The 22,862-nt window shown below is 37.5% G+C and overlaps 1 protein-coding gene across 1 annotated transcript in view; it reads right to left on the reverse strand.

Moving 5' to 3' along the window:
* Positions 1-22,862, reverse strand: part of LOC149814193 (4-diphosphocytidyl-2-C-methyl-D-erythritol kinase, chloroplastic-like) — a 39,150-nt gene that overhangs the window by 14,533 nt on the left and 1,755 nt on the right. Inside the window, exons 7-9 of the mRNA XM_089988901.1 lie at positions 22,416-22,508; positions 22,229-22,328; positions 22,023-22,122 (exon numbers count right to left, since the gene is read on the reverse strand). Coding sequence (XP_089845027.1) covers positions 22,023-22,122; positions 22,229-22,328; positions 22,416-22,508 — 293 coding nt within the window. The remainder of the gene's footprint in view (positions 1-22,022; positions 22,123-22,228; positions 22,329-22,415; positions 22,509-22,862) is intronic.

The raw sequence follows: 22,862 nt of genomic DNA on the forward strand, positions 1-22,862 counted from the left end.
ATACGTACCCTCGTTTTATTCGGCAATCTAAAGAAAAGTGGAAATTTTAGGTTGTTTTGACCATTACAGTGTACGTCGACACACTTTTGCAAAAGTTGCATGTTTACACTGTTTGTTCCTGAAATAAATGTTTATCCTCTTCTCGAATTGTGAAATGCCAATTATACTTGTTATTTTTCCTACAAATGAAATGTGTGTTACATTTGAGATTCACCATTATGCACAAACTCAGAGTAGGTCTGAAACGCACTGATGCACACATGTATTGGTTATGGAAAAAGCTCACTTTAGTGCACATGCTTAAAGAGCACGATGATTTTATTATATACTTATGAAAAGAAAGTTATGTGTCAATGAATGTGGCAAATGAATGAGATATCAATAGCGTATTCATGTTGCACATGATGTTTTAGTGTATAAACCGCCGGTTGTTAAATGCATATTTTTGTTATAATTGTACAATTGAGAAATACTATGAAGGCACGATAGTACAAATTGAAACCGAGCATGTCAAATCCTTGTGGTGTCATATGAGCACATATGATGCTAAGTGAATTGCATATAATTGAATCATGATTTCATGCAAATGTTATGACATGTCCTGTGTTGATTGATATATGATTGTTCTGCAAATATTTGCCTAATAAAGAGCATTTGTCATGTCATGATCATGATCATGTGAAAGCTCAAAATTGAGCTTGCGATCTTGCGGGACCATCGTAGTGTCATACGAGCACATATGAAAAGTTGTACTTGTGACATGCCTTATGAGTGCATGGTCAGTGGGGTATGAAACATATACCCGAGCTCAGAAATGAATTTTTTTAAAATACTTAAGTACAAGTACTCGGCTTATAGTTGAGCCAAGATTCTGAGAAATTGTGGTTAGTGCCTATGAGGCATTCGATGGGTAATGTGCATACACTGAGATCACCTCGAGTGTGGGTTGGGATTTTGGAAATCCTCTGTGGTGCAATGACTTGCACATAAGAATAAATAAAACAGAGGATATGCACACATAACCTAAATGTGGGATTTTGGGTATACCTGAAAGACGGTATATGTTACCGGTTTCCCGGGACACTGGGTATACCTGAAAACGTTATATGTTACTGGTTTTTCAGGGCTCTGGGTACATCTAACAGACGGTGTATGTTACCGGACCCATGGTCTACCTTGGAGAGGGTAGGTGGTACAAGCTTTGTGGACATTCTTATTTTTGTGAGAGCTAGGCGTCTCACCCGGTCCCCAGTCCACGGAGTTAGGGGGGGTCAGGACTACCAATGCGTCCTTGGTGGTAGATCCAAGTCTTCTGCAGAAGTTATCAGGGTGCATCCTAATTCTAGTTCTAGCCATTGGGGAGTACTCTCTCGGTAATGAACTGTCCCCTTTGGATATCCGTACGGCTAGTCACACGGGTTATAAAATAATAGATCCCCGTGTGGTCTCGGTCCGCTACGATGTCGAATGCTTGTGCGTACCCACAGGGTAATTAACAAGATGAAACATAAAGTTAGTGCATTAAGAAAAAAATCCTCAAGTAGTTGCATAATGCTTGATGTTGTAGAGTAAGTTGTGATTCCTATGGTGCATGCCTCAGGTCGGTTTTCCTTTTGAAGAAAGATGTGATAACTTATAAATGATGTGTTGAATATTGGTTTGTGCTTTATACAAATTTTACATGGAATGTTTTACTTAAGTCAGGTGTACATCCACATAAGTTCTAAAGTTGTCATTACGTATATAAATATGGTTTATGGATCGTGCTTTGATGTTGATGGAATATATTATGAAATACTTGACTTTAGTGACCTGTACATTTATCACTTATTAAAAGGTTATTAGTTCTATCTAAACATGTTGCACATATACTTGTACACATGACACTGTGCACACTCATATGGATACTATGCTTCTTACTCAGACGTGGTAGTCTGATTCCTTCTGAATTAATATTTTCAGGAAACAGTATGGCGAGCATGTTAAAAATAAAATTATATCCAAATACCCAATAAGGGTATTTTTATCTTTTATCATATAGTACAGTCCACTAGGGACTGAAATGTAATTTAACATTATAATAAATAAATAAACTGTCATACAGCTTAGGCACAACAGTCAAAATATGACTGTTGTGCAGAACAGTCAAAATATGACTGTTGGGCACAACAGTCAAAATATGACTGTTGTGCAGAACAGTCAAAATATGACTGCCTCCCATGTGTTGGAGTGAGGCTCTATAAATAGAGCCTCACTCCCTTGTTATTCCTCAATGCTTTTAGAAGCATTTGAGGGTTTTCTCTAGAGTTTTTTCCCATCTTATAGGCTTGTATGCCTCTTGTGTTGTTTGGTATTTTTATCTCTTTTGAGATTGTATTTGGTCCATTAGTGACCAACTTTAAGTGAGTTTATTAAAGCCCTGTGTTGGCATTGTGTTTGTTTCCCTATTGTTCTATTGTACCTTGTTTCATTACATGGTATCAAAGCGAGGTTCTTGAAAGAAGGAGAATCTCGTGAAGGAAGTGTTCTTCGATCATTGATCATTCCTATCTTCTCTAGTCTAAACTCAAGTATTCATTATGGGAGAAAGAGAGTTCGCCACCGTCATCACCTACAAACTCAATGAAAACAACTACTTGATGTGGGCGACGGCTATGGAGAATCATATCAAAGGAAAAAAATTGTGGGGTTTTGTTAGTGGTTCTACTAGTGAACCACAACTCAAATTGACTAGAAGAGAAAGAGATCAAGTCAAAGCCTTGTCCGAAGAAGAAAAAGAAAAAGCCTTAGAAGAATTCCAAAATAAATTGGAAGATTGGGAGGCAGTAGACACACATGAAAAATATGATTTAGTGCAATCAGATAATAGAGACTCATTATGAGTCATGTGGAAAGAAGCACCTGAGTCTAGAATCCAAGAGGTCTTACCTGGAGGAGACGAGGAAGAGATGGCAGCTCCGGATGTAGAAGGTGCAGCCTTAAGAAGTTGTGAGACGGCTTCTGCTATTTGAGCAAGATTTAATTCATTGAAGCTGCCCCCTTTTCTTGATTCTTGAGGTTCTTCACTTAAGGCGGCCACCTTTTTAAATTTGGGACATTCCGGCCTTATATGTCCGGGTTCCTTACAATGATGACAAATAATTTTTCCTTTGTATCCTCCTCCATTGTGTCCTTCTCCATTGAACTTCTTCTCAAAGTGAGGTGGTTTATATGTTTTTACAAAATTTCCGGGCCTTGCCATGGCAAGGACCTCATCATTAGACTTGTGCATTCCAAGTCTTGTCTCTTCTTGACAAATTTGAGCAAGGGCCTCACTTATAGAAGGAGAAGTGGTCCTATGAAATAAGGAAGATCTTACTTGTTCAAATTCCGGTCGAAGGCCATAAAGAAAGGAGAAAAGATTTTCTCTTTCGATTTGGGTCCTTCTCATATCAATAGCCGAACCTTCCCATTTTGGTTCTAACATGGCTAATTCATCCCAAATAGGAGATAAAATACCGTAAAAATCTCTTACACTTTTATCTCCTTGTTTTGAATTACGTACCTTATCTTGGAGATAATAAAGTCTAGTCATATCCTTTTGGATAAAAGCACTTCTTAGAAAGCTCCATGCGTCACATGCCTTCTTGAATTTGATGATATTGGTGGCGATCTTGAACTCCATGGTATTCATAAACCATGAGAGTATTTGTGCATTGCTTGCCTCCCAATCTTCCAATTTATTTTGGAATTCTTCTGCCATGAAAATTGAATTAGATGCATTACACAAGGCTCACACTTGGGCAATTCAACCTCTTCCTATCGAAAAGAAGACAATAGGGTGTAGATGGGTGTTTAAAATTAAAACAAAAAGTGACGGGTCTCTTGAGAGATATAAAGCAAGACTTGTTGCAAAAGGATATTCTCAAGAATATGGTATAGATTATGAAGAAACCTTTGCCCCAGTAGCTCGTATGACTACAGTTAGAACTCTAGTTGCTATAGCATCCATTCGAAAATGGCTGATATATCAGTTAGATGTTAAAAATGCATTTTTGAACGGAAACTTAAATGAAGAAGTATATATGGATCCTCCCCCTGGTTTGTCTATTGAAAAAGGCATGGTCCTTCGTCTTCAAAAAGCCCTATACGGGCTTAAACAAGCCCCTAAAGCATGGTATGATCGGTTCAGTGGTACGATATTAAAACTTGGATTTAAATCTTGTTACACTGACACTGCTCTTTTTGTGAGATCTACAGGTACCTCATTGATCATTCTTCTTTTGTATGTTGATGATATGATCATCACAGGGAATAATCAAAAGAAAATTGAAGATATTAAAATTTTGCTTAAAAAATCTTTTGATATGACTGATCTTGGTTTTTTGAGATACTTTTTAGGAATTGAAGTAGCCTACTCACCAAGAGGATATATTTTATCTCAAATCAAGTTTGCAGCTGATATTGTTGAGCGTTCAGGAATCACGGACACAAAATATGCTGATACTCCTGAAGTAATAAATGCGAAAATGCGAGCTGAAGATGGAGTATTATTAGATGATCCAACCCCTTATCGACAACTTATTGGATCGTTGATGTACCTGTCCATTACAAGGCCAGATATTGCGCATGTCGTACATTCTGCAAGTCAATTTCAACATGCGCCCACAACCGTCCACATGAGTGCAGTATTAAGAATAGTTCGATATATCAAGAAAACTATATCTAAAGGACTATTCGTATCCTCTTCCTCATCTTTAAGTCTTATTTCTTACACTGATTCTAACTGGGGAGGAGATCCCAATAACCGTCACTCAACTACTGGCTTTTGTGTATTTTTAGGTGATTCTCTCATTTCTTGGCGATGCAAAAAACAACAGAAAGTGTCTTTATCCTCTACGGAAGCTGAGTACAGGGCAATGGCTACCACAACCACTGAAGTTGTGTGGATGAGAGCACTACTTTCCGATATGGGTGTTGATGTCTCAGAACCTTCAAAGCTATGCTGTGATAATAAAAGTGTCATCTATATAGCCAGCAATCACACATTTCACGAGCGAACAAAACACATTGAGATGGATTGTCACTATATTCGCGAAGAATATTTGAAGGGGACCATTACATTGCCATATGTCCAGTCCGAATTTCAGATTGCAGACTTCTTCACCAAATCTCTTCCACTACCTCAATTTTTGTATCTTCTTAGCAAACTTTCGGTGATTTCCCCATAAGTTTGAGGAGGAGTGTTAAAAATAAAATTATATCCAAATACCCAATAAGGGTATTTTTGTCTTTTATCATATAGTACAGTCCACTAGGGACTGAAATGTAATTTAACATTATAATAAATAAATAAACTGTCATACAGCTTAGGCACAACAGTCATATTTATGACTGTTGTGCACAACAGTCAAAATATGACTGTTGTGCACAACAGTCAAAATATGACTGTTGGGCAGCAGTCCAACTAGACGTTGGACTGCCACCCAATAGTCATTACTGTTGGAAGGCAGTCCAAAGAGCTGGACTGCCTCCCATGTGTTGGAGTGAGGCTCTATAAATAGAGCCTCACTCCCTTGTTATTCCTCAATGCTTTTAGAAGCATTTGAGGGTTTTCACTAGAGTTTTTCCCATTTTATAGGCTTGTATGCCTCTTGTGCTGTTTGGTATTTTTATCTCTTTAGAGATTGTATTTGATCCATTAGTGACCAACTTTAAGTGAGTTTATTAAAGCCCTTTGTTGGCATTGTGTTTGTTTCCCTATTGTTCTATTGTACCTTGTTTCATTACAGAGCAATTGCGGTCGTCGCTGCGACAGTGCCATGTGACCATATCTTCTTTGGATGTCCTGAGGAACTCTGACTTGTAATAACTCGTTTAAATGTAAATTATGAATTATAATATTTCAATATAAGAGGTCATCGTTATTGCTTCTGTGCTATTACATGTAACCCGCCCACATAAATTGACTAAGAATTTAATAAAGCTTTTCCGCTGTTGTCTAGAAAAAAAATTTATTCCAAAATTTTTAACTTAAATATTTGGGGTGTTACATTGCTCATGCAGTTCATTCCGTCAATCAGTTTCAACATGCTCCTACCACTGTGCACATGAGTGTTGTCCTAAGAATTATCAGATATATCAAGAATACTATAACCAAAGGGGTTTTTCTTTCCTCATCCTTTTTGTTTGACTTATATGCTTATACTGATGCTGATTGTGGTAGAAATCCCAATGATAGAGTCTCAACTAAAGGTTTTTGTGTATTTTTAGGTGACTATGATTTCATGGAGATACAAGAAGCAACACAAAATATTTTTATCATCAACTGAAGCCGAATATCGTGCAATGGCCACTATAACCATGGAGCTTGTGTGACTTTGAAGTCTTCTCAGTGATATGGGCATAGCCATATCCACACATTCGAAGATGTGCTGCGACAACAAAAGTGCAATTTATATCGCAAGCAACCACACCTTCAATGAGTGTACTAAACATATAGAGATGGACTCTCACTATGTACATGATGAATATCTGAGAGAAACTATTATGTTGCCATATGTTTATGAGATTCTTCACCAGAAATTGTTTTGTGAGAAAGAGAAAAGAAGATGAGAGTAGGGGCTGCGGCTGTCACGATTTCCTTAATGTGAAATCGTGACCTAAAGAGGGTATATTAATATGTTTTGAGTGTATAATATGGGTTCAGGTCTGGTATAATATCCAGACCCGGAATGAAATAAAACAATATAAAGTTGTACATAAAGGCTATACAGGTGGATACAGGTCTGGTATGATATCCAGACCCAAAACACCACTTTATCACCCCCCCTCAAGTTGATCATGGTTCTGAACCATGAACAACTTGCCTTTAAGCATCCAAAAACGATCTTTTGTTAAGCCCTTGGTAAAAATGTCTGCAACTTGTCTTTCAGTGTTAATAAATTCAGGCTCAATCTCTTTTTCTTCAACCTTTTGTCTCACAAAATGTTGGTCGATTTCAATATGCTTAGCGCGACTGTGGTGTACTGGATTGAATGACATATTGAGAGCACTTTGATTGTCACACAACAAGGTAGACGGAGAGATCGTTTCTCTCACTTCAGTCAGTAAGTGCCTGACCCATGTGACTTCAGCAGTAACGGCAGCCATGGATCTATACTCAGCTTCAGTGCTTGATCTAGCAACAGCCTTTTGTTTTCTACTACTCCAAGAGGCTAAGTTTCTCCCAATAAAAACACAATATCCTGATGTAGACCTTCACTCATCAGGATCTCCTGCCCAGTCTGTGTCACAATATACAATAAGTTCACATTCTTGCGTGACGACTGTGAAGAATATATCAACCCATCTCCAATGTTCCTTTCAAATATCTGAGTATCCTCTTAACCACCTCCATATGCCCAGTACGTGGTGCATGCATGAATTGAGACACTTGATTGACTGAATAAACAATATCAGGTCGAGTAAATGTGAGATACTGTAACATTCCTATTAGACTGCGATACCTGGTGGGGTCTTCATACAGGTCTCCATCATGAGCACTTGATTTTTGGTGGAGCACACTTGGAGTGGCTAAAGGTTTGCAGTCTTTCATACCTGCCTTGCCGAGAACATCTATCGTATACTTGTGTTGAGTAAGAGTCAAGCCATGAGCCCAGCTATCGACTTCTACGCCAAGAAAATAGCGCAAGGCTCCGAGATCTTTCATTTTGAATCTCTAACCTATTCTTTGATGTGATCTTCAGAGTTTCCTGTGATAACTATATCATCAACATAAATTAACAATAGAGTGATCACATTCTGACTTCTAAAAATGAATAATGAGTGATCCAATAGGGAGCTTGAGAATCCATGTTTCTGAATCTTAAGGGAGAAGCTGTCAAACCAAGAGCGAGATGCTTGTTTTAGGCCATAGATAGCTCTTTTTAGCTTGCACACATGTGTTTTACAGTTTTGTTCTTGATATCCAGGGGGTTGTTCCATATAGATTTCCTCCTTCAAATCCCCATGCAAAAATGCATTTTTTACATCAAGCTGACTCAGCTTTCATCCATGCTCAACGACAAAGGAAAGAATAATTTGAATCATCCTCACCACTGGACTAAATGTCTCATCATAGTCTTGTCCTGCTTCTTGAGTGAATCCTTTTGCAACCAGTCTCGCCTTGTATCGTCCAATGGTTCCATCTGGTTTATATTTTATTTTGTAGACCCAGTTGCATCCAACAACATTTTTGTCAGGTGGTCTGGGAACGATTTCCCAGGTTCCACATTCATGTAAGGCTTGTATTTCATCATTCATGGCTTCTACCCATTTAGTGGAAATAGTTGTCTGATAGTACATGATAGGTTCATCTTCCTTATTCAGAGCAGTTAAGAAGAGCTGAAAGTCCAAAAAGAAATTGTTATAGCTGACCCACCTATCAATAGGATGTCACATGTGATTGGATCTTCTGACCTCAAGAGTATGAGAGTGAGTAGGTGAAGCTGCTGAGGTGTGATTTGAAAGATTTGGCGTTGGCGTTTTCTGTCTAGCATAGTAAATGCCCTTGTATTTGCCCGGTACCCAATGTTGTGATCCCGATGTGACAATAGTCTCAGACATTTCTTTTTCCTGCTGCCCACAATCTGAAGGGCAGACTTCATTGGAACTAGCAAAAAGTTCTGAATTCAGCCAAGGATAATAAACTTCGGTCATGGTAGAGGACATATCCAGTGTGCCAACTTTGTGATCAAAATTGTGTTCATCAAAGATGACATTTCTTGAGATTCTGATACGTCTGTTGACGGGATCGTAACACCTGTATCCTTTGTAGTCATCGGCATATCCCACAAATCTACACTTCTGAGCCTTGTCCTGAAACTTGTTTCTTAGGGACCGATCAATATGCACATAACAAACACATCCAAAAGCACGCAAATCATAATAACTAGGATGAGCTTCAAAAAGACAGTAATAAGGAGACTTATTTTCTAGAACAACCATAGGCAATCTATTTATCACATGTACGGCGGAATGAAAGGCTTCTGTCCACAGATTAATGAGAAGATTACTATCATGGAGCATACTCATGGCACTTTCAACGATGTGCCTGTGTTTTCGCTCAGCAATCCCATTTTGTTGAGGCGTGTGTGGGCAGAACACCCTTCTTCCTATCCCATTATTTTGAAGAAAAGAAATAAAGTCACTAGATGAGAACTCCCCACCTCCATCACATTGAAAGAATTGGATAGACTAAGAGAATTGCTTGTTTACTAAGGAAAGAAAATTTTGAAACAAAAGGAAAACTTCTGACTTATTTTTTATGAAATATATCGAGGTGTATCGAGAGTAGCTATCAACAAAGATTAGGTAGTATCTACTTGTTAAAATGTAATACTCAAAAACATTATTGTAAGTATAAATATATATACTTATATACATAGAGATACATATACATATATTATATGTATGCATATCTCTAATATAAGTATATATATTTATATATTTTTCCCTTTTTCCCCTTTTTTCCTCTTTTACCCAAAAAGGGTATTTCTATCTTTTTACATTTTGCGCATATTCCATTTGGAATATGCTGTATTTTTTCCCTTTTATTTTTTGTAATTCTTTTTCTTTTATTTTTTCCTTTTTGCATAAACAAAAAGGTGCATTGGGGGTCTCCCCAATAGAGTCATTGGGGAGCCCCCAACGGTCACAATTGTGACCGTTGGGAGCTCCCCAACGACTCATTTGGGGAGCCCCATCTTGCACCTCTTCTCTCTTGTATAAATAGGGGTGTTCCCCCTTGTTGTAATATAAGCTTGAGAGTCTCAAGCATTTGCTTCCATTTTATGAAATACATGCATTATTGCATGTTTATTATTTATACGCTTTTTGCGTATTTTGTTCAAGTGTTGTGAGAGTGCTTTCGTGCACTTCTTTTATAAAGTATTTATGCTTGTATGTGTATTGTCTCTTCGTAGACAATTTTACATGGTATCAGAGCAAGGTTGGTGATTGAAGATCGTGGGATTCTCCTTTTTTTCGAGTGCCTCGAAAATCGTGCCTTCGGATCTTTAGAGATTAAAGTGGTGGATCTTGCTTCTCAAATATTTTAGAAGGATCTTGTGCAAGCTAGAAGTTGAAACATTGTGTTGGTACGCCCCTTTTCTCCTTCTCTTTACGCATTAATGGGTGAGAAAGAGTCTCACTTTGCTCTTGCTTCAAGTTGAATGGGTCCAACTATCACATTTGGGCCGGGAACATGGAGGCTCACATAAAAGGAAAAGGATTGTGGGGTTATGTGCAAGGCACAATTCCGGAACCGGAACCGGAACCCAAAATAACCGTAATGGACGGAAGTGAAATCAAAATTCTTGAGGGAGAGGAAAGGATCAAAGCTCTTGAAGAATACTCCAAGAAGCACGACGAATGGGAAATGAAGAACTTCAAGATTCTTTCTTGGTTCTTCGCATCCGTCGAAACAAAGATTAATGCCAACATTATCAAGTTCAAAAAAGCATCGGAAGCTTGGCATTATCTCGAGAAAATGTATACATCAAGAGATCTATCCCATAAATATTACCTTCAAAAGAAGGCTCTCTCCCTTACTCAAGGTGAAATGTCTATTAGGGAATATTTTGCCGACCTTTCCTCTATTTGGGATGAGCTTTCTATGCTTGAACCAAAATGGAGTGGAGAAGCAATTGAACTCCGCCACAAGCAACTTGAAGAAGATCGGTTCTTCAATTTTTTGAATGGGTTAAGACCGGAATTTGAGCAAATAAGGTCATCACTTCTATCCTCATTTACTCCTCCCTCTCTTGAAGATGTTCTCACCAAATTAAGTGGTGAGGAGACTCGTATGAATTTATGTAAACAAGGATCAAATGTTCTTGTGGTTCCTTGTAATCATGAAGAAAACAATGAGGTCAATACCGTATCAAGACCCGGAAATAATGTAAAGACCTATCGTCCTCCTCATTTCAAATTTCAAAATTAAGGATGAGATGGTGGACAAAGAGGAAAGAGGGACTATAGCAAGACTATTTGTCACTTTTGTAAAGAACCGGGGCATATCAAGCCCGTATGTCCCAAATGGAAGAAGTTTCTCGCTATGGCCACCACCGGTGTACCACAAAAGGAAGAGGCATCATCAAGTGGGTCACTCTCGTTAAATCAAATAGTGGAAGCCCTTCAACCTCTTCTCAAGGGAGCTACATCCGGTGCCGCTGTGTCTACTTCTTCCATTCCAGGTAAAGTCTCTTGGCTTTTGGACTCAGGTGCATCTTTTCATATGTCCCCAAACATGTTTTCACTTTTCGATTATTCAAAAAATGTTTCTCCATCCTTTGTTTCCACTGCGGATGGAACCTCTCTTGAAATTAAAGGAATAGGTAATTTTGAAACTCAAGATTTTTCCATTCTAAAAATTAGATTTATACCTAAACTTAACTTAAACCTTCTCTCCGTTTCTCAACTCTCGGACCATGGTTGCAATATTAAATTTTCATGTGACAAATGTTTAATACAGGATCGCCGGTCCGAAAAATTGATTGGGGAAGGCTTTAGAAAAGGAGACTTATACTATATGGAATCTCTTCAAGTTCCAAAATCTTTTTGTAATGTTGCCCGGAACAAAGATATAAACATGTGGCACAAAAGACTTGGTCATCCTAATATCACCAAGTTATCTTATTTACATTTTGCAAAGGATCTATGTAAAAGTTCATTTTTCTATAATGATTGTATTCTCGAAAAAATGCAAAGTTTTCCTTTTGAGCAAAGAACTATGTTCTCATCTAAAACCTTTGAAATTGTTCATTCCGATGTTTGGGGACCCGCACCTGTTGTTTCAAAAGGAGGCTTTTCTTACTATGTTATTTTTGTGGATGATTTCTCCAGGTATTCATGGATCTATTTCCTTAAGTACAAACATGAAGTTTTTACATGTTTTAAAACCTTTCACTCAATGATCAAGAATCAATTCAACAGTAATATAAAGATTTTTAGAAGTGATTCTGGAGGAGAATATCTCTCCAACCAATTTAAAATATATCTTGAGGATCACGGAATTATTCACCAAAGGTCTTGTCCTAAAACCCCTCAACAGAATGGGTTGGCCGAAAGAAAACATAGGCACATCATTGAGACCACTAGGACCCTGCTTATTTCTCAAAACATTCCTAAGAACTTTTGGGTTGAAGCAGCTCTCGCTTCTGTTTATCTGATAAATCGCTTACCATCTAGGATATTAGGAAAAATATCCCCTTTTGAGATCTTATATAAGCTTGAACCTGATTATAATAGGTTACGTGTTTTTGGGTGTAAATGTTTTATACTTACAGATAAAAATGGCAAGCTCTCTCCCAAAGCTATCCCCTGCGCTTTTCTTGGGTATTCCGAAACTCAAAAAGGGTTTTGTTGCTATGATCTTCGTGATGATAAGTTATATGTTTCTAGAAATGTAACGTTATTAGAAAATGAGAGTGGATTTGAAAAAAATGTTTCTCAACAAGAAAATGTTGATTATTCATTCTTTTTTTATTTATTGGCTAGTAATGATGATATATCTAGTGATGATGATATATTATCAAATCACGATGAGGAAAATGATGGTGATGTTGAAGAACATAACCCTCTCAATGATCAAGAAAACAGGATTTCAAGTGATCCGATAACCTACTCCCGTAGAAACCAAGACACCTTTAGAAGTGCCATTGACCAATATAGTGAACTTGTTCCTACTCTCGATCACCGAAGATCTGAGAGGAATAGCAGACCGCCAACTCGTTTTGTCTCTTTTGATTCTTTTTCACCCCGGTATAGGGCTTGTCTTAGTGCCATTCACTCTTATTTTGAGCCAAGGAATTTTGAAGAAGCTAAAAAATGTATAGAATGGCAAGAAGCCATGCAAAATGAACTTAATGCTCTAAAAATGGCTGAAACTTGGGATTTTCAAACTCTATCCATAGGAAAGAAAACTATAGGTTGTCGATGAGTTTTTAAGGTTAAAACTAAAAGCGACGGATCCCTGGAAAGGTATAAAGCTCACTTAGTTGCAAAAGGTTATGGGCAAGAGTATGAAATTGATTATGAAGAAACTTTTGCTCATATAGCCCGAATGGTTACAGTTAGATGTCTTATTACTATTGCATCTATTAAAAATTGGAACATTTTTCAAATGGATGTGAAAAACGCTTTTCTAAATGGTGATCTTAACGAAGAAGTGTATATGGATGCCCCACCAGGCATGAAGATTCCTAAAGATAAAGTTCTTCGTCTTCGAAAGGCCCTCTATGGTTTGAAACAGGCTCCCAAAGCCTGGTATGACAGATTTACCAGTGTAATGTTGGAAAATGGTTTCTCCTCATGTTATACTGACATTGCTCTATTTACTAGAAAATCTAATGCAGGGATTGTCATATTATTACTCTATGTTGATGACATGTTAATTACAGGTGATAATGTTCAAGGAGTCAAGGGTATTAAGTCTGTCTTGACTTCAAAATTTGAGATGTCAGACTTGGGTTTTCTGACATATTTTCTTGGAATTGAGGTTGCTTATTCACAACGTGGTTATTTTCTATCTCAGTCTAAACTTGCTTGTGAGATTATTGACAGATCCGGGATTTCTGATGACAAAGTATGCGAAACTCCTGAAGTTGTGGGAGCAAAAATGAAGATTGACGATGGTGTTCCCTTAACTGATCCTACCCCTTACAGGCAGTTGGTAGGTTCTTTAATGTATCTTAGTATTACTCGACCTGATTTGTCACATGCTATACACATCGCCAATCAGTTTCAGCACGCTCCCACAACCGTTCATATGAGTGTTGTTCTTCGCATCATCAGATACTTGAAGGGCACAGTAAATAAGGGAGTATTTCTATCTTCTTCTTGTGATTTAAAATTACTTGCTTATACTGACTCAGATTGGGGAGGTGACCCTAGTAACCGTCACTCCACCACTGGTTTTTGTGTTTTCTTAGATGAATCTTTGATTTCATGGCGATGTAAAAAGCAACAGAAGGTCTCTCTGTCATCCACTGAAGCCGAATACAGAGCCATGGCATCCACTACCATGGAAATTGTATGAATTCGACGTCTTTTGAAAGATATGGGAGTGCCTATCAGAGAACCAACAAAGTTGTACTGTGACAACAAAAGTGCAATCTATATTGCCCAGTGTTGTGAGAGGCGTACGCCTCAGTACCTGAAGCGTACGCCTCAGAGGCGAGGCGCACGCTCAAGGTACTGAGGCGTTGCTGTGATGCGCCCCTCATCAACCTTCGACCAGTTGTGACCACCGACCACCGGAGTTGTTGTGCTGCAGCTGCTGCTCAGTCTTCTCCGACCACCGTACGACCGGCATATCCCTCGCTTCCGTACCAGCTGGGCGGTGGTCCTTCTCTTACTGCCTCCCCTCCCACCGCTTCACTTCCATTCCAGTTGTGAGAGGCGTACGCCTCAGAGGCGAAGCGCAGGCTCAACGCCTCGCTTCGCCTCATCGCATTTAACAACCTTGATATTGCCAAAAACCACACCTTTCACGAGCGAACAAAGCATATAGAGATGGATTGCCATTATGTCAGGGAAGAATACTTGAAGAAGGTCATTGATTTACCATACGTGACGTCTGAGTATCAACTTGCGGACTTCTTCACAAAATCTCTTTGTTCGCCTAGATTTCATTTCCTTCTTGACAAACTTGCGGTTATCACACCGTAAGTTTGAAGGGGGTGTCAAAATGTAATACTCAAAAACATTATTGTAAGTATAAATATATATACTTATATACATAGAGATATGTATACATATATTATATGTATACATATCTCTAATATAAGTATATATATTTATATATTTTTCCCTTTTTCCTCTTTTACCCAAAAAGGGTATTTCTGTCTTTTTACATTTTGCGCATATTCCATTTGGAATATGCTGTATTTTTTCCCTTTTATTTTTTGTAATTCTTTTTCTTTTATTTTTTCCTTTTTGCATAAACAAAAAGGTGCATTGGGGGTCTCCCCAACGACTCCTTTGGGGAGCCCCCTCTTGCACCTCTTCTCTCTTGTATAAATAGGGGTGTTCCCCCTTGTTGTAATATAAGCTTGAGAGTCTTAAGCATTTGCTTCCATTTTATGAAATACATGCATTATTGCATGTTTATTATTTATACGCTTTTTGCGTATTTTGTTCAAGTGTTGTGAGAGTGCTTTCGTGCACTTCTTTTATAAAGTATTTATGCTTGTATGCGTATTGTCTCTTCGTAGACAATTTTACACTACTCTCAGATCTAGAGACAACTGGGGCAGGTCCCCATATCATCTCAAAACGCTTTGAAGCTCTCTTATTAATAGAATGAAAAGGCAATACATGACTTTTGCATAAAGAACAACTGGAACATTTCTGGCTTTTCTCATCCACATTGAGACTTTCTTTTGAAATGAGATTATTAGAAACAAGTTTCTCAATAAAATGACTCCCACAATGTCCTAATCGACTATGCCATAAGAAAGACTTATTACATTCAGAAATACTAAAAACATTTGTTGAAGGGAAGGAACATGACTCTAATGAAGACTTCGAATCCAGATGAATAGGGCGGACGGGATGACATGGAGCTTCTTCAAAGACATACATATTGCCTCGTCTTTTTCCTTCAGCGAATGTTTCTCTCATGCGAAGGTCCTTGACCTGCACAGAGAAGGGAGTGAATTCGACTGAAGCATGATTATCATCAACAAGCTTGGAAACAGAGACAATATTTTTCTTGATATTTGGAGCATGAAGTACATCAGTAAGTTCAAGAGTAGAATGTGACATGGGAATGAGAGATTTTTCAACATGGGAAACAGGATGATAGGATCCATCTCCAGTGACTATGTTACTTTTGCCAAAATAAGGGATAGGTTTAGAAAGTTTACCTGCATCACCAGTCACGTGAGTTGTTGTCCCTGAGTCGACGAACCATGTGCATTGATCGTTCTGTTTTAATTTCAATTCTGAGAGGACAGATATTAACAGATCTTTAATCTCTCCATTGTCTCTGATATTAGTGGGCTTTGCTTTCTATTCTGTCTGTGGAGCCTTTCTTTTATTTTCAGGGTTGTGCCAACAATTCGCCTTGATATGCCCCCTTTTGTTGCAGAGGAAGCAAGTGGGGATTGGCCTTTGTCCCTGAGTATGAGTCAAGATATTTGGAGTGGGAAGCAATCCACGTCCTCCGTGTCCATTTCGCCCTTGTCCTCCTCGCCCTCGTCCTCGACCATAAGTCACTCCTGTGGCAAAGACTTCTTGAGAATTTATATGAGCATGTGTTTCTTGAGAAAATCCCTTCAGAGTCATTTCATACTGAATCAGTTTAGCTCTCAACTCATCAAAAGTAGGAAGGGCAGGCAAACATAATAGTGAAGTGACAATCATATTATAGTCGGGTCCCAATCCACTCAGAGTTTGCTGCACCATATCACTGTCACTCACGGCACATCCTATAACTGTAAGTTGGTCTGTGATAGTCTTCATCTTGTTGAGATATTCCATGATGGTCATAGAATCTTTTCTCAGTAGCTGAAATTTCCTCTTGAGAAAAAACATCCTCGCCTGTGAAACTTGTGAATACGTCTGAACCCATTTCTCCCAAAGTTGCAGGGTTGTACAATTGTCGGGGATCGCAACAAGAACCTCTTGAGCCAAGGTAGAGGTAATGTATGCAACTACTGATTGGTCTTTCATTTCCCAGTTAAGATATTCTGCATTTTTGACATAAACAATTGAAGTTGCCCCTTTATCATCTTTCTCTTCTCTCGTAACAAATTCTAGCGGGACTAGAGTGGTTACATCCAGATGACCTAAGAGACCTTGGCTCCTTATAAAGGGAATGATTTGTCTCTTCCAAATCAAGAAGTTTGAGGTGGTTAACTTTTCAGAAACAAGCTGGTTGAGGAAACTCGAAGGAAGACTCGATTGAGAAGAATGAGAATCCATAAAAAATTTAACAAGGATATTCACGAAGTGTGAAATGCAAAAAAAATTGAACAAGGCTATTCAGGAAAAAATTGAACAAGGCTATTCAGGAAGTGACCAGTCTACTGCCAAAGAAGTTTGTTGGTCGGCCCCCCTTTTGTTTTTGTTTTTTTTTTAAGTTGAGCAACCTTCTAGGACCTGACGATCAGATACTGTCAGATTTAAAGAGAAACCAGACTAAAATTTTCTCTTCCCCCTTTTTTTATAAGGTTTGTGATTGACGCAATAAGGAGTTCTCACACGTTGAGCAGAATTTGGAACTAACTGTGTTTTCAGGCAAAACGCAGATGGTGACAGCAAGAAGAAATATGCTATAAAGTGGTGACGCTTGATAGAAATAAAAACAGATTGAAATTTGTTGTAAAAGAAAAATCAAGTCTGAACAAAAAAACTTAATATTTTAGATCTGATGCAATTTCATATCTGAATATTCCGGTTCACGTGAAAGGGGAATGCACAGAGATGAAATGTTCAGATCTGGTGCAAGAACACGACCAGGTCTAAATATCCCAAATGAAGAATAAGATGGGTCGACTTTCGGGATTCACGTGAAACAGAAAATTCACGTAGAACGTAGTAAGAATTAGGGTAGTTTAAGAGATTCACGTGAGACGTGATGATTTTAGGGATTCACGTGAGACGTGAATCCTCCGAACAATGGAAGAGAAGAAGTTGAGATGAAGAAAACGAAAGAGAAACCTCTGGTCGTACCTTTTGGAAGCCCCTTCAAGCCCTATGTGGATCTCGGCTTTGATACCATGTGAGATTCTTCACCAGAACCTGTTTTGTGAGAAAGAGAAAAGAAGATGAGAGTAGGGGCTACGGCTGTCATGATTTCCTTAATGTGAAATCGTGACCTAAAGAGGGTATATTAATATGTTTTGAGTGTACAATATGGGTCTGGGTCTGATATAATATCCAGACCCGGAATGAAATAAAACAATATAAAGTTGTACATAAAGGCTATACAGGTGGATACGGGTCTGGTATGATATCCAAACCGAAAACACCACTTTATCAATGTCACCTTAGAGTATCAGTTGGCGGATTTCTTCACCAAAGCTCTTCTGGCTCCTCGTTTTATTTTTCTTCTTAACAAACTTTTGGTTATTTTCCCTTAAAGTTTGAGGGAGGGTATTAAAATATATGTACTTATATATATATATATATATATATATATATACTTGATAGGGGTATTTTTATCATTTCACATAGTTATTTCTAGAAACAACTATTTTACTAGGTTAGATTTTCTTTTTTAATAAAATATATTTTTTGTTTCTTTATTTTTCTTTTTTTGAAATACATTGGGGGCTCCCAACGACTACATGTGGGAGCCCCCAATGGTCTCTCACTCTCTCCTTACATTGTGTATAAATAGGGGTTCTTCCCCCTTGTATTCTCATTGAGTTCTCAAGCTCTCTTCAATAAAGATCTTATTCTTTACTTGTTTATGTTGTCTTTTTAAGGTTTTTGTATTGTCCCATTGTTGACTTCTTACTTATATTCCTCTTATGCCATCATGCTTGTCCATTATTGGACTTTGTTAATGCTTTTGCATTATTGAATTATGTTTTCGCATACTTCATTACAGTTAAGACACGGGGAATGTTCTTTATGCAAAATAAAGTCATCCTTTTTCCACTGATCATAACGGACAACATTGTTTGTTCATGGCGAGACACTTCTTGGTCTAACATCACCATGATCACTCCCGAACTATGCAACATGGCTCCATCAAAATACCTGATGTACCCATATTGATACTGGTGCTTTTGGGTTCATGCCCCCGCGCGCACACACAATTTTTTGAGAACACCTATGTCTTATCAATCATACTTGTGTCCATGAGAAAATAGCTGCTGATGTTTTTTGTAGATCTTCATCAGCTTTATACTTAGGATGTTGTCCTAAAACTAGCTTAAATGGAAGACAATGTCATTAAGGCTTTCTTCATTACTCCATGAAAAATGTTTGGCATTGTCGGAAAAGCTTCTAGGTTGTGTTCAACCCTCTTTTGAGGTGTTGGGAGTGTTCCATACCCTGAAAATAATATTTCATGCTGCCTAGTTATAGGAAATTATGGACTAGCGATGACAAATTAAGGTGAGCTGTTGAAGAACTTTGACTGAAAGAACAGAATGGCTTATTGTGTCATACTTTCTCCTTAGCATCCAAATGTTCAAATGACAGTACCAGTATATACTTTTTGAACACTTCCTTTTGAAGATGGTGAATGGGTAAAATCAAAAATAAAAAAATAAAAGAAAATCCAAGGATCAAATAGTTGCACTGAAATTCAACTCCTACTATAGCTCATCAATGATTTGGGCCTTTACTACCAAAAGGTTGACTTGACTACAACCAAAATAGGCACATAAGCATGTCTGGACTACTTCTGAATAAGTGGTACTTTTCAAATAAATGTCGGAAGAATTTATAAATTAATGTAATTTAGTTACTTTCCTCTCCCCACCCAACCCAACACTCCTCCCTTACCCATATTGTAGTATCTTTAGGATACACTCCATCATTTTCTTATTTAGCATAAGATTATTTTTACATCATTTTAATCACTTTGACATACTTGTATATATCTTGAATTTCCTTGGTGAAGATGAGGTTTATCATGTTTTGTGCATTATCCATGCATGAACTAACATGCAAGCCATTGTCATCATCATCAACAGCACAGATCCATACTTGTACTAGTATAGATTTTGAATTTCCATGATGAATATGAGATTTATCATGTTTTGTCCATCATCCATGCATGTATCAGCGTGCACTGTCACTTGTTAACTTGTATAGCTGTTATATATATTTGAATGTATATGTATATATCTGTTGATATACATACATATATTGTAATGAAACAAGATGTGAACAATCACAATGCCAACGAAGGGATACACAAGTGCACGAATACAATATGGCCTCTAATGGACCGATACCAATCTCATAAAAGAGATATACAAAAGCACGAATTCCACAAGAGCACAATGTAAAAAACTGATTTTAGTATAACAGCAAATATGCTTAGAAAAGCATATATTACATAGTGTGGTCTCACATATAATGAAAGGGAGGCAGTCCAACGACTAGTTGGACTGCCTCTCCAACAGTCATATTCGCTGGACTGCCTCTCCAACAGTCATATTGACTGACATAAAAAAAACAGAAAATAAAAAAACTAAAAAGACTCTATAGTCCCTATTGGACTGTACTATATTACATGTCATTAAATAACCAAAATACCCCTGATATACGTAATATTGTATAAATATACGTAGATCAGTTAGGTATAAAAATATATACACTATATTTTAACATATATGTATATATATATATATATTTCCTTTAGATTTCTATGTATTTTTCTCTCTTTGTAATAGGTCATGCCCATTAGGGGCATTTTTGTATTTTTTATTTTTTATTTTTTATTTTTTATTTTTTATTTTTTATTTTTTATTTGAATCTATTCTAGCCATTGGGACTAGCCCAACTAGCTATTGGGCTAGTCAAACGGCTAGTTTGACTAGCCCTCTTGCCCTCTCATTTCTCTATTTATATGGGATCTCTCCCATGTATTTTGTATGCTTGTCTTAAGCACTTTAAGTGTGAATAAAATATTATTTTGTATATCTTGTGCTCTCTTGTGTGCTATTGTGAGTGTATCCTTGTGACCTTGTATTTGCCCATTAGTGGCTAGTGTATTGTCTTTGTGGCCTTGTGCATGTGCACTTTCTTGTAAGCTCTTAGTAGCATTGTGAGTGTATTTGTGCTTGTGTTTCACTACATCACCATTGTCATCATCAATAACTCAAGCCTTATCCAATTTATATGGACTTGTCAGTGCATCCTGATTTCCTTACTTGAATCTAAGGCTAAATTCTGTTATAGTCTACTTTCCCTCATACAGAACTCCTCAATTCCTTTGATATGTATCAACTTATCTCTTCCTACAGCTGGTCTTACAAAAAAAAATTAGGACATGGCCAACACATTTTAAAGAACACCCTTTGGTTTCCTCCTTTGCCAAGGATACTGCTAAAAGTTCAGAACTTCTCCACTTTATTGTTTACCTGAGGTGTGTTAACATTATTATGCCTCTTGAGCTAGAATTGAAATTTGCAAAGTGAACATGAATTACTTTAGTATACTAACTTCCTGATTTTCTTTACAATTTTTCATGCTTAATATAGAGTTACAAAGTGTGAGGGCCTCTTTTAACCTTTTTCTTTCGAAATCTAAATTTATGGTTTCTCAACAATGACATTCATGTTTGCCTTTCTGGAGTTTATGAGGAATTTTTATACAACAACAAACACAACAACAACTACGCCTTCATCCCAAAACAATTGGGGTCAGCGATTATGAGGAATTTTTATGACGCAGAATTTTTATGTCAAAAATTGAAATGCTGAAAATTCTAGAATATCACTAGTTAGCTTGACTATGGCTGAGATTATTCAAGTCAAAGACAGACAACATAAACAATATCACCAAAAAGATAAAACGTCCATGTCTTATGGATACTAGAGAAGGTCTATAAACATTAAAAGAAGATTCCTTATAAACAGTAAACTGCTTGAACAAATAAAGAATGCCATTGAAGGCATGGGAAAAAAATGTGATTATAACAACAGAAGTGCCAGAAAGAAGTAAAACCTTGATAGCATGATCCTCTTGTGGAGACAAATCCCTCTCCTCCACTTGTTTTATGTATCACTACATAAAATTGTGAATCTAAATGCTCCTAGCAGCAATCCTCATGTACTGGACAGCTATTTAAATAATATGAACAAATATGCAAAGGAACGTGGCTCAATAGTTGGATTTAAAAAATCTGAGCAGATCATTGGCAGATAGGTCGCAGGTTAAGATACCACCAGGGTCTATCCCCTGATCTATCAAAAATGTGAATAGGTCATGCATATAAGATCTGTGTGCTTCGCTAGCAAGGATGTTATTCCTGATTGGAAGTTAATGAACATGATAAAGTAAAATGCATAATAAAAGAACATGCTTACCTTCCTGACATGAAAACAGCAGCATATTGTCCATGCCCTGCTGCAAGAATACGTTGCTTCAACTTTTTCAAAGACGGCAAGACTACAAAAGCAGGAGGCTCTGCAAAACAGTGGATAGTTACATAATCAATATCAGATATCAAGGAGCTGATAAAATATTATACAAAACTATAGGGTAGGATTTTCATCTAAACACCTATACATACCTAGATCATTGATACAAACATCTTGAGAAATCCCATTCTTTTTTATCTTCTCCAACAAGGATAAAGGGTCAGCTGAGCTGGTTTGATCTAGCCGAAGATTCTACATATTAAGAAAACTGTGTCAAAAAGGAGGCGAAACAAGTTTTTCAAAGTGCAATAAATGAACAAGATTTTTTATTCGCAGTACCCTGTAAACTTCACCAGTTGGGCAAGCTTCTTGAGGCTTTATTAAAACCAGCGGAATATCCATGGGAATTGGTGAAGGAATATCCTCAACAACCTGGACAATCCAACTTTTCAGAAATTCATATTTTCAAAGACAAGACATCTATTAAGACTTCTACATCATCTTAAAATAGTTACATCCCTGACCAACATGAACATGGCTTAAGATGGACCACGAAATGAGTTAGCATTACTTTTACACAAATATGACAGAACTAGTAAACATTAACTTGCTAGGCAGACTATTGTAAGAAATTTCATTATATTTTTTCCCTAAGAATGAATTTTTGAGGTGTTTCACATGTGCAAGCGTGAGGGTTAAAGTGCACAAGTAAATACAGGTCATTTAGTTGGCCAGATGAAAGTTTAGTCCGAAATAGCCTTACATGGAGAGTGAATTGTGCTATGC

This window comes from Nuphar pumila, chromosome 15 (assembly GCF_984573655.1).
Source record: "Nuphar pumila chromosome 15, dmNupPumi1.hap1.1, whole genome shotgun sequence".
Taxonomy (NCBI): domain Eukaryota; kingdom Viridiplantae; phylum Streptophyta; class Magnoliopsida; order Nymphaeales; family Nymphaeaceae; genus Nuphar; species Nuphar pumila.